This window comes from Pyrenophora tritici-repentis, chromosome 3 (genome assembly GCF_003171515.1).
Source record: "Pyrenophora tritici-repentis strain M4 chromosome 3, whole genome shotgun sequence".
In the NCBI taxonomy this organism is placed as follows: Eukaryota; Fungi; Ascomycota; class Dothideomycetes; order Pleosporales; family Pleosporaceae; genus Pyrenophora; species Pyrenophora tritici-repentis.
In genome coordinates this window covers 2,473,354-2,488,310 of record NC_089392.1, presented here as the reverse complement: position 1 = coordinate 2,488,310, position 14,957 = coordinate 2,473,354, and the positions used below count along the sequence as shown (strand labels likewise).

The following is a 14,957-nucleotide window of genomic DNA, read 5'->3' as shown; positions in this document are numbered from 1 at the left end:
CAACTCAGGGGCTGTCTGCAACATAGCCGAGCCACGCCATGAACTCTGCGCGTCCTATGTTTCTGACTGCCTCAGTCGCTCCTCCCATTTTCATTGTTGGTCGTCATAGGGCTGGACCGATCCGATGGGTCTGTGGCGTCAGATATCTTGAACTTAGCCACCACCATGTGAAAGCTGAAGATCGAAAAAAATGGGGTTCCAGGTGTCTGGACCGACAAAGCGATATGCAGGTTGAGGACCGCGTAGGTTTTAGATTATGCACCAAGCGGTGCGAAAACGCCGTCCTCTCACGTCCAATCGATTTTTGATCGGGCCATTACGAAGTACCATTAGCCCAATAACTCTAGTGGTAACTACTGACGCATGAGGTTCATGAGCTCAGTGATCCGCGGAGTGGTTGTCTCAGGCTTGATGCTGATTGTGAAGGGGTACCGTCGTTGTGCAGATGTTCAGATCGCAGATTTGATGCATGGTTAGGGAAGATCGATCACTTACTTTGCGCAAGTTGCTCCTGTAGCTGAGGGGTGTGTTGGAAGAGTACAGAGCCCCGGAGGAGGCAAGGGTGCTTAGCGTCTGTGCTTTCCGCTAACGGTAAATGTACTACCGTCTCGTCTCGTGGGCGGCAGCTCGCGCCACAGTCTGCAGACAACCATCCTTCGTACTTTCAGCAGGCCCCAATAGCCAATCTTCCACACACAGACCTATGTAACAAAGACGGTGAGGCATATCCTGCTTCGTGACGGCCAGAAAATTGGCGCAGCACACCACATCAGATCCAATACAATGGTTAGCAGCGAACCAAACAGAGCGTAGCGAGGTACTATTTCTCACCGCGAATTGGCCGTGTGCGTTCTTCTTTGTCTGAACATCGATGTCACTGCGATCCTGAATGCGACGGCAACAGTATGTCTCGCAGGGGTGCTACAAACGTGCGTTGGCACATACCGAGGTACGTAGGCACTGTTTATCTGGTGTGACGAAATAGGCGCCATCATAGAGCGCGCGTCTAGGTATCTCGTCTTCTACGGTATACCAATTTCACAAGCCACAAACAATGCTACCGTATAGATTCTGTATCATCAATGGCAGGTCAAACATGTGAGTATGTTGAGTAACTTGAGAATTGTACAATAGCAGGTGTTGTGCTTCATCAACCGAGGGCTGGTTTTCTCCACCACCATGCCACCCATCATATATTGTGTTTTGTCCTTCACAGCTTTATCAATGAACAAAGGCGTTAGAAACCACACTCATTTTGGTGTCACTTACATTGACATTTCTCAATCACTCATTTATGTTCTCTATGTTCTTATAACCCTAGAACTCTCCATAGACCTCCGTCTTTCGACTACTTTCATTCGAACCCTCTTTCACCTTATTCTTCCCACTCAGCCACCACTTACTAGCTGCGTCTTTTAGTATGTTCATCAGGAACGTAATACGTGCCCTAGGGTTTGCAGCTTCTACAAATGCATTCTTCCGCATGTCATGCCCTGGGCGCCTTGTCAGAGAGCGCATCGACCCAATAATGAACCCTGGGAGCATCTCCGACCATGTACACACAATATCTGGTGGATCAGGGTTCAAGGCCAATATGACATACCAGGACACTCAAGCCTCCTTGTGCTCATCATGTTCCATCAAGGTAGGATACAAGGCTTCTGTCACTATTCCAAGACTGACATCTAGTAAAGGAGGACAAATCAAACTACTGGACCCCCCAACTCTACGTGAAGTACAAGAATGGGACGGGATTTGCCCCAGTCCCTGTTATGGGTGACGGGGACGATACGAACGGTGGCATGACCGTGTATTACCTCCAGCGCCGTGGAGACAATCAGACCGAGCAACTACACGCCTTTCCAGAAGGATTCCGTATGATTGCTGGCGATCCGGATACTCGCTCTTCTGACGGTAGCCTTGCCGCTCAAGGCATTTCTTTTAACTGCCTCGGCGCAAACCTACTAGAGACGAACGGTATGCCCAACTACACGTGTCCGGGAGGACTGCGAGCCCAAGTCTTCTTCCCTCAATGCTGGGATGGCAAGAATCTCGACTCACCTGACCACAAAAGCCATATGAGCTATCCATCGGGTACCGTGTACAATGGTGGCAACTGTCCCCCTACGCACCCCGTCCACATGATCTCCATATTCTACGAGATCCTGTACGACACGGCGCGCTTCGAAAGTGAATGGGATGACGGCAAGAATCCCTTTGTCTTCTCCCAAGGAGACGCAACAGGCTACGGACTCCACGGCGACTTCTTCAACGGCTGGGATGTAGAGGTCCTCCAAAAGGCCGTCAATACCTGCACAGACATGTCTGGTCAAGTCGAAAAGTGCGCCGCAGTTACCATGTACACAACCGAGGAAAGCAACGCGTGCAAAATCCCCTCGTCACTCAACGAACAAGTCAGCAAAAACCTTACTGCCCTCCCAGGCTGCAACACCCTCACATACGGCCCTACCCGTGCCACCACCACTTCCGCAGCAAATTGCACATCCCACACCCCTACCCTCAATGCCGCCGGCCCTTCCGATCACATCGATCTCACCCAAACCAAAAGGTGGCAATACATCGGCTGCGGCACGGACTCTGTGACTGACCGCGCCATGACGGGCGCCTGGACATACAACGACACCATGACGGTGGAGAGCTGCATCAACTACTGCATTGCTGGCAAATTTTCCTACGCCGCGCCTGAAAATGGCAATGAATGTTTCTGTAACAACGAGCTTGATGTAAAACGCCTGCCTAAAGAGGGGATTATGGGATCTTGCGCTATGCCGTGTGTGGGGAATAAGGAGCAAGTGTGTGGTAATGCTGGTAGTATGAGTATCTATCGTAGGTGTGAGGATGATGGGGGTGAGTGTCGGAACAATGATGTTGGTGGTGTTGCTGCAGCGGTGGCTTCTCGATCGACCAGCTCGTCTATGACTACGGTAATCGTGCCTGCAGCCACTCTTCTGGGGCGGGCTTAGCAAGTTCGATACAACAGAATATCAATACAGTTTGACTTGGGATATATTGTTGAATACCAACTGAAACAAGCTCATCTCTCCCAATCTACTAGCTCAAATCAGGGTTTCCCCATTGCCAACATACACAAACAGAGTTTTATCTTGCATATAGTCGGCGTGACGGGGAGAGCGGGCTGGCGGCAGGTACCCGAAGTTTGACATGCACATGCATATGTTGAGCAGCTGGCGTGGCCGCTAAGAACCCTTATTAAAGAAATACCAGGCCACAGTAATGTTAATCTGCTGTCTCGATCAGGTTATTGTGGCAACAAAGAAATCATGCAAGTAAGTGCGAAGGCAGTGCTAGTGCTAGTTATGTTGAATACGTGAGTTTTGATTTAGTAGAGTCGATGCCGTCTTGCGCTCGGCACTTCATTCTCAGTCTACGTACAGAGAAGATCTAGCGATATCTCATCCAGATGCCCTGTTATTGATCCTACATAGACTTCCAACATTGCGAACTCCATTCCTTCATTTTCAAAGACCTGAGTGTCAAAATATGTGCTTGATCTGGCGACTACCGTGGCCTTTTAACTCCAGTGATATCAAATATTTTATGACACCCGGGTGCATACCCATATATCCAGGCGATCGTACGGTGCAGGTAGGCGCATCGCGACTAGACCGCGAGACGCTCAACCTTGTCCTTGAGGGCGCGGATCTGACCCATCAGATCAGACGCTTCGTTGGTGGTGATGGACGCAGCGATGACGGGCCTAGCAACTCCGCAGGCACGTCCAAGAGCCTGCTTGCTAGGGACGTAGACGTAGGGTACGTTCTTGTCTTCGCAGAGGAGAGGCAGGTGGAGGAGGATAGCGAGTGGGGAGGTGTCAGCGGCGAGGATAATTAGCTCGGAAATTCCGCGGTTGAGGGTCTTCGTCGCTTCGTTGGCTCCCTTCTTGATTTGTTTGTAGTGACTTGCTTGTTGGACGACTAATTGAAGTAATTAGTATATGAAGGTAGTAGAAAGAGTAATTATTTACGAACGGTCAAGTATCTCTTGCGAGAGAGCCTGATCGGCTTGGGGCCAGGCTGCGGACTGTTTGTCGTTAGTGTTTTGAAATAATTTTCCGCGGCGCATAAAGAATAAGAATGATAGCTCCTCCCCTACGGAAAAATGAGCGCGTTACTGATCGCATGGGCGGAAACTACCATACCAAGCGAGCTACCAACGGCTCGTCTTTATCGTAGGGGCTGGGGGGTGATAGGATGGACGTAGAGGTGGAAGCGCAGCTTGCGACTTACGTTGTCTTCGGCCATGATGAATTGTTGTAGATTGGTCGTAGGGTTCACTGCTAAAGCTCGTCCGAGGTAGGATTCCTAGAAACTGTTAGTCTTTGACTGGAAATAAGGTATAGGTATGCATGCGACATACACTGCTTGCTCGCCCGAGGTAAAGGTTGGTGAAGATGGTGGAGTGTAGGGGTCTAGGAAAAAAAGTTCCTAGGTAGAACCTTGGCATACATCACGTGTGGCGCTTGTCTCAAGCTGGGACTAGTGCGTCATGCAAAGGCGACCAGCTCTTCGCCAACCATCGTCACCACTCCTCGACATCTCCCAACCGCCCCATCGCCGCATCCACCACTTCCGTCCATCTCAGGAAAGATCTCGACGCTCTTCTACACCCAACAAACCAACCCTAACAAACCGCAAATATGGTTTCCGAACTTTGGTGAGTACACGCGGAGCTCCCTTGTCGAGATATGCAGGCAGCTTCCAGCTTGCTTCTTAGGAACGAGCTGGGCGCGCGACTGTCATCACGACACCGGAGAAGCTTTATGAGATGAGCACAAGCTAACATGATGAATGTAGCCCCGTCTATGCCGTAAGTACTCGAGAAACCACGTGCGCTCCGCCTTCGACGCGATCGGCGCCGCGACGCCACGACCTCCTTCCGTAGCAGCGCAAGAGTATATTAACGAGAGAATAGCCCTTCTTCGGTGCCATGGGCTGCACGTCCGCTATCGTCTTCGCTTGCTTCGGTGCGGCCTACGGAACTGCTAAGGCTGGTGTTGGTGTCTCGGCCATGGGTGTCCTCCGCCCTGACCTGATTGTAAAGAGTACGTTTGAGCATCGTCGCCCGGATCAGCCCGGCATGTATAAGGCGATATGTAACTAACGCATTGTGCAGACATTATTCCCGTTGTCATGGCGGGTATTATTGGTATCTACGGTCTCGTCGTGTCTGTCCTCATCTCCAACGGCCTGAAACAGGAGTCTTCGCTGTTCGCCAACTTCATCCAACTCGGTGCTGGTCTCTCCGTTGGTCTTTCGGGTATGGCTGCCGGTTTTGCCATCGGTATTGTCGGTGATGCTGGTGTACGAGGAACCGCTCAGCAGCCCAGGCTTTTCGTCGGAATGATTCTGATCCTCATTTTCGCTGAAGTTTTGGGTACGTCAAGCACTAGACATGTCGGCATGCAGTCACTCACTAACATACACCAGGTCTCTATGGCCTTATTGTCGCCCTTCTCATGAACTCCAAGGCTGGTGAGGCTCAATGCTAAACGCTTACGCGGCCCATGATTGCAGACAAGAACCGACAAACACAATCTGCAACACGCAACATCGGCATCGATACCTGAAGTACGACGATATGTTCCAACTACGTGGCGCGTATCAACAGCATTCGCGTCACTCTGTATGTCTACCCACATGTATCTTGCGAACGGACGGACAACGAAGGCTTCCCAAAGTCAGGAAGCGAGGAGGCGGTATATAATGGCATCGGTTGAGGTGCACTTGGCGATCCATTTGGTGGCGTGTATTCTAGGGTTTCATCAATCTCATTTCTGCGCTTGTAAACGAAATGCATATGTTTTTTCTGTCCTTTCGCATGTCTGACTCTAAAGTTGCACTTTACAAACGTCCGAATAACAAAGTTGTGATAGAACATGTACATCATGCCCACACCGATTCATAGTCATGCACACCAGAACGTACAACATCTCGGAAGGCTCCGGCATCTTTGCTTTCACAGAAAGAACAGGCGTATGTAATTCTACGACGCGGTATTATCGTCGGCCTCGCTTCCCGCACATCGTAAAGTATACTTCTTCATGACCTGGTTCCAGTCTAACCCAGAAGTCTCACTACAATCCAGCTATACAGTAACGTCATCTTTGGCTTTAGCTTGGGGAAGTTGTTGAATACGAGTAAAACAGCTATTGTTCTGACTATATTGAGAACTATGACTGTATCTCTTGATAGGACAGTTGAAGAGAAGATGCGAGAGAGGCCGGCTTGCCAGCTAAATCCCCAACTGCAATGCGGCTACGGATATATAGCCGGGTGACAGGCGATGTTTGGTTTAGTCGCGGCGAGTTCGTGAGTCACTCGCCATTTGCTAGAGGAGAGACGTAGCTAGTCTCGCCCTTTACGTTTGGCATCGGTTCGCCTTTTGGTGTGACTGGATCTTCGTCGGTCTATAAGCAGCAGATTCTCCCATTGGTGTGGTTACGAGGGTTTCCTTGCCAAATCCCACCCCCTCTCCGATTAGCTTTGCAGTTGCGCTATGCGGATTAGTATCTTGTTCTCCGTATCAGTATTGTCGATATTGCCGTCATACTCAAACAGGTGAGATGATGAACTTTTTAAGAAATGTGCATGCCTTTGTTTAAAATCATGTCCATGCCTGTCTACGTGCAATATATACCTGAGCAGTGGAGGAGACGATAGCAAATGCGGCGGAAAGCGTTCCCCGTTCATCTGCTGCCTCCCATCATCCGCCTGTTGGGTGGAGCATGGGTCTGGGACGTTGGTAGGAGGCGCGCACAACGCTAATCATCGAAGCAGGGCATACCGAGAATAATCCTTTACTTGGGTAAAAGCCGGAATAATTCTACTAGCCTCGGAGTGGATCGCGATTGGAATCAGGCATCTTTGGACATACCTATAGGTACTCACCAGATGTTCACGATGTGGAGATCGGCCCGAACATTGGGACGGCGGGTTAGCCGTCACCGAACCGCAGTATATCACTCAAAGACGAGATGCAATCGGAGCCCCGAACATGCACATCGCATACCAGTCACCAAGCCTGTTTACGTAACAATGCGCAAAACAACAACATGTGAAGGACAGCTGACAAGGCAGAACTCCGGCATTTAGGAATTGCATGGAGCACATCGGACAAAATGAAATCGAACATCAAGTTGTCAGTGTTCCTGATTCATGCACCCCATATTTGATGACACCGTACCCCGCTCCACCGCTGCAGGTGGTCCCCGCACAGCACTACTACCCCATCGCCGAACTTGAGCCCGACCGAGCTCGACCGAGGGGCGTCTTTCTCAGATGGTGACCCCAGGTACCTACGTAGGTATGGACATTGACTCCACATGTACATTCTCCAACTCGGCATTGTCAAATACCCGACAGGTCGTGCGCCCTACGACCATCCCGGTCCGAATGTAACCTTGAAAGTCTCTGCATGACGTAAATGTAGTATAAATACGCTACAAAGACGAGGAAAGGGTACATCCCTATGACTTCTTTACCGGTACCATGAAACCTCAAGCTCTTCTGGCATGCGGAGCCGTAGCACTTGCTCAGCAAGTCTACATCCCGGCTGAAGGCCCAGTATCACGACCGCAATGCGTGGAAAATTGCACATACGCCACTGCAGTTCCTCAATACACCTTCCGAGAGTTCAGCTTCACGCAAACCGAGACGGTTCGTACTGCAAAGTCGATCCCGGCTCCCACTGCTACGACGACCTACGCTCCACCCTATGCGTCGCTTAGCAGCTTCGTACCCAATTTGACGACAACGCAATGGGGCAACTGGTACCCCAACGCCAGCGTAACAGCTACCGATACCGCCAACCCGTACGGAAACGCGTCGTGGTCTGCACTTTGGAGTACGATTCCCTGGGTTAACTTCACAAGGGGCATATACTCTACAACAGTGTCACCGACTCCAGTACCGACGAGCGAGCTAATCCTACCTCCTCCTGAACCTGTCATTCCCCAGTCATGCTACTACTTCCCCAAGGACTTCATGCTCGGTGTAGCAGCCTCAGCCGTTCAAATTGAGGGAGCTATCGCCGACGAAGGCCGGACACCGGTCCACAACGATGTTGGCACCTTAATCAACCCGGGCCAAGCACCAAACTGGATCGCAAACGAGAACTACTATCTGTACAAGCAAGACATTGAGCGGATTGCAGCCATGGGAGTGAAGTACTACCGATTCTCCGTTCCCTGGACACGAATCCTTCCCTTTATCCTTCCGGGCACACCAGTTAACGAGCAAGGCCTAGCACACTACGACGAGCTGATCAACTTTGTTTTGGAGAAGGGGATGCTACCTGCTCTCATGATTTACCATAACGATTCTCCCTTCCAGTTCTACAACGGCAATATCAGCAGTATTTTTAACGTGCCCGGAACTGGAGCTATCGGTTACTTGGACTCTTGCTTTCAATGTAGCTACAAGAATGTTTCGTTTGAAGATGCTTTTGTGAACTATGGAAAGATCCTAATGACGCACTTTGCCGACCGTGTTCCTATCTGGTGGTCGTTCAATGAGCCGCTGCTCGGTGCGCGGAATGGAAAGTCCATTGATGCTGTTATCAAAGCGCATGCAAGGCTTTCTCACTTCTACCACGACGAAATCAAGGGTACTGGAAAGATTTCGTTGACCTTCAACGATAATTTCGGTGTACCCAAGAATCCACAAGATCCCGCCGATGTTGACGCAGCCAACCACTTCAACTCCTTCCAACTGGCTACCTTTTCCAACCCCATCTTCCTTGGAATCGATTACCCAGAGTCCTTCAAGAGCAGCACCGCTGACTACGTACCGTTGAGTGCCGAAGACTTAGCATACATCAACGGCACTGCCGACTTCTACTCTATTCAGCCCTACACCGCTACTGTTGTTAGCCCCCCTCCCAACGATACTATTGCGAACTGCGCCGCCAACATCACCCACCCGCTTCGCCCTTACTGTGTCACCCAGGAAACCACCACTACAACCGGGTGGAACATTGGATACCGCAGCCAAAGCTACGTCTACATCACACCTACCTACTTCCGCACCTACCTTAACTACCTATGGAACACATTTAAGTCCCCCGTCGCTGTAACCGAGTTTGGTTTCCCCGTCTTCGCTGAATCGCAGAAAGCGCAAAAGGACCAGGAGTTTGACAGCCCAAGAAGCCAGTACTACCAGACCTATCTTAACGAAGGTCTCAAGGCCATCTGGGAAGATGGCGTACAGTTTGTTGGCGCTTTTGCTTGGTCCTGGGCGGATAACTGGGAGTTTGGTGATTATGCCCAGCAATTTGGTATCCAGACTGTCAATCGTACGACAATGGTGCGGAGGTACAAAAAGAGTTTCTTCGACTACGTCGACTTCATAGAAAGCAGACGCCAAAAGGCGTAGGAGACAAGAAAGATAATGGATCAAACGTAACGACACAGTTCTGTAATGTAATCAAATCATGAAGGTTAAACGAATTATCGTTGATATACATGAGTGTCAGAAACGTCGCCTTCTACTTTATCATCTCACAACCGACTAACAAACCCACTCCGATCCATCTTAATCAAATACTCCTTCCCAATATCCTCCACCCTAGTCACACCCGCAAGCCCCATACAAAGTCTAAACTCATCCGCTAGCAACCTCAACGCCAATTCCACCCCCTCCTGCCCTTTATAAGCCAACCCCCACAGCACCGGCCTCCCCACCCACACAAAGTCCGCGCCCAGCGCCAGCGCCTTGAAAATATCTGTCCCATGTCGAATACCACCATCAACATGGACAGGCACCTTCTTGCCCGTATGTGACCGCACAGCAGCGACTACCTCGGGTAACGCGTCGATGGTAGCGAGCGCGCCGTTGAGCTGCCGACCCCCGTGGTTCGAAACAACGATACCGTCGACGCCGTGGTGGCAAGCTAGCAGCGCGTCTTCGGCGGTGGCGATGCCTTTGAGCCAGACTTGCATTTCAGGGCCGCATTGCGACTTTAGCCAGGATATGTCGCGGTCCCAGCAGAGTGTCGGGTTGGGGGCGTGGGTATGGAATGTTATGGGGCCTTGGGGTGGTGTGCGGTGGTTCGTTTCCTCTGTCATCGTGGATGTTGTATCTTTCTCCTCCAAATCGACGGCCTCGTTGTCGTGTTCATCATGGGCGAAGTTTGCTATCTTGAGGTGCTTGGGGAGAGTGAATTGGTTCCTGATTTCTAGGTTCCGCCGACCGAGGACAGGGGTGTCGACGGTTAGCATCACAGCCTTGTAGCCTGCTTTCTTCGCGCGCTGGATTAGTTTCTGGCTTTTCGGTCGGTCTTCGAAGAGATACAGTTGGAGTGCACCGGGGTGGGATCCCAATTCGCTCTTCACATCTTCGAGAGTCGTTGTGCTGAAGCTGCTTAGTCCCATTACAATATCCATGTTCTTGCATGCGCGCGCTGTTGCTAGTTCGCCGTCGCCGTGCGCGAGACATTGCATGGCTGTTGGTGCGACGCCGAGGGGAATGCTATTCTCATGTCCGAAGATGTTGACGCTGGTATCGATAGATGAGATGTCACGCAGGACGCGTGGTCGAATGCGGTATTTTTGGTATGCAGTGATATTTTCAAGGAGTGTGGAACCGGAGTCTGCGCCTTCATTGTAGTAGTCGCGAGTTTGTTTGTCCATGCGTTCGGCAGCGAGCTTTTCGAGCTCGCTGATGGTTAGGCAATTGAGGTCGTGGGGAGTCTTGGTGTTTGCCATGTTGGTTGGTTAGACTGTACAACGTTGTCTGTGATGCTAGAGATAAAAATGTTTGTATAAAGACTTTGAGATGAGAGGGATAGGCTCTGATACTCAAGGTGATGGTAGATCGACCACTTTACCGGATTTGACAATGTCGTCTCCATATCGACTATGATGCGGATGATGACGATGTTGACTCCAACTACGGAGGTGCCTTTCAAAAGTTATTGCTAGCGCGGTAGATCTATCGGCCCGATATTTCTTGGCACAGTCAGAGTTTTTGAAGCTGAAGATAGCAGTATCTTCGCTTTCTTTGGTGTTTCTCAAAGGTTAGTTATACTAGTAATGGCTCCTCGTTCTCACACAGACTCATTCACACGTGCTATAATTGTTACTTTAAAGTCCCGCTTTGTGGGCAAATCAACGAGCCAGATCAGCGAGATCCTGGGTATTTCCCCACGCACTATCGACGCTATCTTCAGCCGAGCCTGCCTTCGAGGCTTTGAGCCAAATGGACCAACCCTAAAGGTTCTTCCTGAACACCTTGAAGATGCTCCTCGCTCAGGCCGCCCACGTAAACAAGAGGCTATCCATGAACCTACTGTTGACAAAGTACGCCGTGACCGTTATGGACGAGAGAAGAGCTGTGCTGACATAGCTGGTGATCTTAGTCTCTACGGTTACGACGTCTCTCCTACCACGGTGTGGAGAGTCCTCAAGGCAGCAGGATACAAGAAGACGAAGCCGACGAGGAAGCCTGGGTTGACGAAGAAGATGAGACAAGATAGACTTACCTGGTGTCTCGCTCGTCAGCACTGGACTCTTGAGGACTGGAAGAACGTTATCTGGTCAGATGAGACCTCTGTCGTACTGAACCACCGCCGTGGTGGGTATCGGGTGTGGAGAAAGGCAGATGAGGCTCTTACAAGATCTGTGATACGAGAGAGGTGGAAGGGATACTCTGAGTTTATGTTCTGGGGCTGCTTCACGTATAATTACAAAGGTCCCTTTCATGTATGGAGGCCAGAGACAGCCCAAGAGAAGAGAGAAGCAGCTCTTAAGATTGAAGAGATGAATAAGATCCTAGAGCCTATTATGAGAGAGGAGTGGGAGCTTACTATAGGCATGAAGAGGATAGGCTTAAGGAATAAGCCTGGTAGAGCTCCTCAATAGAGATGGACTAAGGAGAATGGGAAGCTCACTCGTGGTAATGATAAAGGTGGCATTGATTGGTGGCGGTATCAGACTGAGGTTCTTCTCCCGAAGCTTATCCCCTTTGCTAAGGAGTGTATGAGAGAGAGGCCAGGTACTCTTGTTCAAGAAGATAAGGCTCCCTCTCATGCTCACCAGGCCCAGAATATTATCTATCAACGAGAGAGTGTGGAGAAGCTCTTCTGGTGTGGTAACTCACCTGATCTCAACGCTATTGAGCCAGCCTGGCCATGGTTAAAGAGAAGAACTACCAAGAAAGGAGCTCCAAAGAGTAGAGGAGAGGCCACAAAAGCATGGGAGCAGGCCTGGAGTGATCTCCCACAGTCACAGATTCAGGCATGGATAGAGAGAATTCCTATCCATGTTCAAAAGATTATTGAACTTGAAGGTGGGAATGAGTACAAGGAAGGCAGAGGCCTGCCAAGAGTTCGTGGAGACTGATCTGTCTGTATTTCGGTAGTTTCTCGGTCAAATAGGAGACCCCCCTGTCAGCAATAACTTTTGAAAGGCACCTCTGTATTAGCGCGGATATGGCTTGCCGATCTCGGCTCGACGCGTCTTCTCCCGTTCGCGCGAGCCTACCGACACATCGCGAATTTCTCTTTTTCTTATGACCGAGAAAGGAAACGAACCCTTTTCTTCGACACTCACACACTTGTCCAGATTTTTGCCGGCTGTCGGTTTCTAAATTTGAGACAAATTGATCCCGCCAAAGTATCGGCTCCCATTGAGAATCTCGAAATCAGATACATTGGTCGTACAACTTTCGAGACATACCATTTACCAGATGTTCGAGTCAAGACGTTCCTACTAACAAGTGAAGCCGGGAATCTTATCAACAAGCCTGCAAACAAGCGGAAGCTGGCATATCTACCCGTCCACTCGTTCGGAATGTCTCTCAGGTCTTTGGCCTATATGAAATGTGGACGCATCAGTGCTTCTTCATCCAGGTCAAGACTCTTTTGGCAATATCGAGATTGTTCTTCTCCATGAAGAACATATGCCCATTTCCTTGGATACCCTCTTTGGCCAGCTCAACATGCTCCACATCAACACCAGCCTGTCTCATATAACCTACAGTACAATAGTCATAGTGCGCATGATAGCTCGCTTCCGACGTGACTGCTAATACAGGGATCTGCGCTAGATTCACCAGCTTCTTTGCAGGCTCATCCTGCATGATGCATTCGCTATGATTCACATCCTTTCCTGGAACAACCACAGTCTGGATATGAGTTGCGTTCGGGCCTGCAGGTGGATCATAAGAGATTTCGAGATCTGTGATACCCCAGGGTCGTGCAGGCCCAGTCGAATAGATTTTACCAACGAATGGTGGACCAGAAGGCTCGAGCGCAACAATGCTCTTGACAAGATGAGGTCTCAGATCTGCGACGCGCCAGCCGTACGCTCCTGCTTGACTGTGAGTGATGATATGCGCTGCCCCAATCTTATCCAGAAGCGCCGTATACGCCTTCCCGTTCTGGGCTTCGGACAACCTATTCTCGACTTGTAGTTGCACTTGGGTTGCGTAGAAGGCGTCAAAGACTGGATCGCCCACCTTGCCGGTACCGGGCCACTGGGTGTGAAGTTTTGATTGGGGCCAGAGATCATGTGACGAGGTTGCTGTAAAGAGCTGTTCCACTTGAGCCGTATTTACTACAAACATCGTTCCCATTGTAGGAAACCATGGGGATCGACCACGTGATGGCTGATCACTGAGATACACAGTGTAACCATGCGATAGGAAGAAAGATGCCCATCCTGGACGACCATCAGGCGTTTCGAGGAAGTTCGTCGCAGTTTGTCCGCCTCCGTGGATGAAAAGAATCGGGTATCTTTGGGTAATTTTTGCCGGAATAAGTTTTTCGACGTAGATCTGGTTAACCATGTACTCCGCAGTAGAGGTTCCAAGCTACATGGTCAGTTTTTGGAGATAACGCATGAGCAACACCTACTGTGAGGTTTGCATACTCGCCCCCAACGTAAAAGAACTCTCGCGGCTCTAGGCTGCCCCCATAACCAAAAGTAACAACCTCAGCTTGCCATAGAAGCGCTATGAGCGCTGTCGTCGCTGCGATCGACCACATTGTTGGCACCAGGAAGATCTTCTGACGTTGATAGATGCTGTGGCGTTACACAAGACGCGGGGAGAAGAGATGAACAAGCGAATGTTGTATTCGATGTCAGCCAGCTCGAGATTTGACACAAGTCCTCATGGTGGCACTTCCCACTTTATCCTGTACTGCAGGTGCCAAGTGCGCTAAGCACCAACCGAGCGGCCGAATGTCACAAGGATACCAAGTACCTGCACTTTTTAGGAAGCGATCTTCCCACCTCCAAGGGTTATGGTTTTACTCGAAATGGACTGTTGCCGCGAGAAGGCCGGCTTATTCTCGTCGTCAATTGCTCCGACTCATCAGGTTGCGCTTTCCCAACCCTCATGTCCAGAGCATGACTAAGCCTACTCGAAACGAGAAGCTGTTTTACTGATTGTACATGGGAAATATCCTGCGGGTCACGCGATCTAGTAGGGAACGTTCTAATTCAAACGAGAAGATCTGTGGCAAAGACTTGTACCCGAGAGCTGGAAGCATGAAGCGTACGTTGACTCCTGCCTTGCGCTGATCTCCAGTAAAGTAAATTCTTGTACGAAAAGCGTGGCGGGAGGCAACCCTAAAAATCTCAGTAGAGCTCTCGTCAATATCTTGTAATCGATATTCAATCTTGTACGCCAGGAAGGGGTACCGTGGTACTGTAGTGGAGATGAAAAATATCTGCTTGACTTTTGTATTGTACAAGTGAGCCAATTTCCTCTTTCGATATATCTCTCTTCCATCCCTTCCTGCTATACACAAAAAAATGTTCCAATACCATGAGAGAAGCATCAATCGAATCAACCGTTACGGTTCCAACGAGTCCCTTGCTGCGACTTCTAGCAGAACTGGCGCAATTGCATCTACGAGCTTGTCCTCACCGCCCCCGAAGACCTGGATTTCGATCCTTTATGGAATAATGGCCT

The 14,957-nt window shown here is 50.1% G+C and overlaps 7 protein-coding genes across 7 annotated transcripts; 4 read left to right on the top strand and 3 right to left on the bottom strand.

Annotated features, from left to right (window-relative positions):
* Positions 1-1,528: 1,528 nt before the first annotated feature.
* Positions 1,529-2,984, top strand: PtrM4_083150 (WSC domain containing protein; the record flags this gene model as incomplete). The annotated part of the gene is made up of 2 exons (XM_066106567.1): positions 1,529-1,645; positions 1,695-2,984. 2 exons carry the CDS (start codon positions 1,529-1,531, stop codon positions 2,982-2,984), a joined length of 1,407 nt encoding a protein of 468 aa, XP_065963505.1.
* A 658-nt stretch (positions 2,985-3,642) lies between these two features.
* On the bottom strand, positions 3,643-4,283 carry PtrM4_083140 (small nucleolar ribonucleoprotein SNU13; the record flags this gene model as incomplete). Its single annotated transcript, XM_001940368.2, has 3 exons — positions 3,643-3,956; positions 4,011-4,062; positions 4,269-4,283. 3 exons carry the CDS (start codon positions 4,281-4,283, stop codon positions 3,643-3,645), a joined length of 381 nt encoding a protein of 126 aa, XP_001940403.1.
* Positions 4,284-4,678: 395 nt separating this feature from the next.
* On the top strand, positions 4,679-5,530 carry PtrM4_083130 (AtpE, F0F1-type ATP synthase, subunit c-Archaeal-vacuolar-type H+-ATPase, subunit K; the record flags this gene model as incomplete). Its single annotated transcript, XM_001940369.2, has 5 exons — positions 4,679-4,695; positions 4,836-4,848; positions 4,954-5,083; positions 5,155-5,415; positions 5,469-5,530. 5 exons carry the CDS (start codon positions 4,679-4,681, stop codon positions 5,528-5,530), a joined length of 483 nt encoding a protein of 160 aa, XP_001940404.1.
* A 1,999-nt stretch (positions 5,531-7,529) lies between these two features.
* On the top strand, positions 7,530-9,413 carry PtrM4_083120 (BglB, Beta-glucosidase-6-phospho-beta-glucosidase-beta- galactosidase; the record flags this gene model as incomplete). Its single annotated transcript, XM_066106566.1, has 2 exons — positions 7,530-9,038; positions 9,099-9,413. The coding sequence occupies 2 exons, from the start codon at positions 7,530-7,532 to the stop codon at positions 9,411-9,413; spliced, it is 1,824 nt and encodes a 607-aa protein (XP_065963504.1).
* A 125-nt stretch (positions 9,414-9,538) lies between these two features.
* Positions 9,539-10,744, bottom strand: PtrM4_083110 (LldD, L-lactate dehydrogenase (FMN-dependent) and related alpha-hydroxy acid dehydrogenase; the record flags this gene model as incomplete). Its single annotated transcript, XM_001940371.1, has 1 exon — positions 9,539-10,744. One exon carries the CDS (start codon positions 10,742-10,744, stop codon positions 9,539-9,541), a length of 1,206 nt encoding a protein of 401 aa, XP_001940406.1.
* A 327-nt stretch (positions 10,745-11,071) lies between these two features.
* PtrM4_083100 (uncharacterized protein) lies at positions 11,072-12,379 on the top strand (the record flags this gene model as incomplete). Its single annotated transcript, XM_066106565.1, has 2 exons — positions 11,072-11,882; positions 11,946-12,379. 2 exons carry the CDS (start codon positions 11,072-11,074, stop codon positions 12,377-12,379), a joined length of 1,245 nt encoding a protein of 414 aa, XP_065963503.1.
* Positions 12,380-12,869: 490 nt separating this feature from the next.
* PtrM4_083090 (Abhydrolase-6 domain containing protein) lies at positions 12,870-14,025 on the bottom strand (the record flags this gene model as incomplete). The annotated part of the gene is made up of 2 exons (XM_001940372.1): positions 12,870-13,850; positions 13,894-14,025. 2 exons carry the CDS (start codon positions 14,023-14,025, stop codon positions 12,870-12,872), a joined length of 1,113 nt encoding a protein of 370 aa, XP_001940407.1.
* Positions 14,026-14,957: the final 932 nt, after the last annotated feature.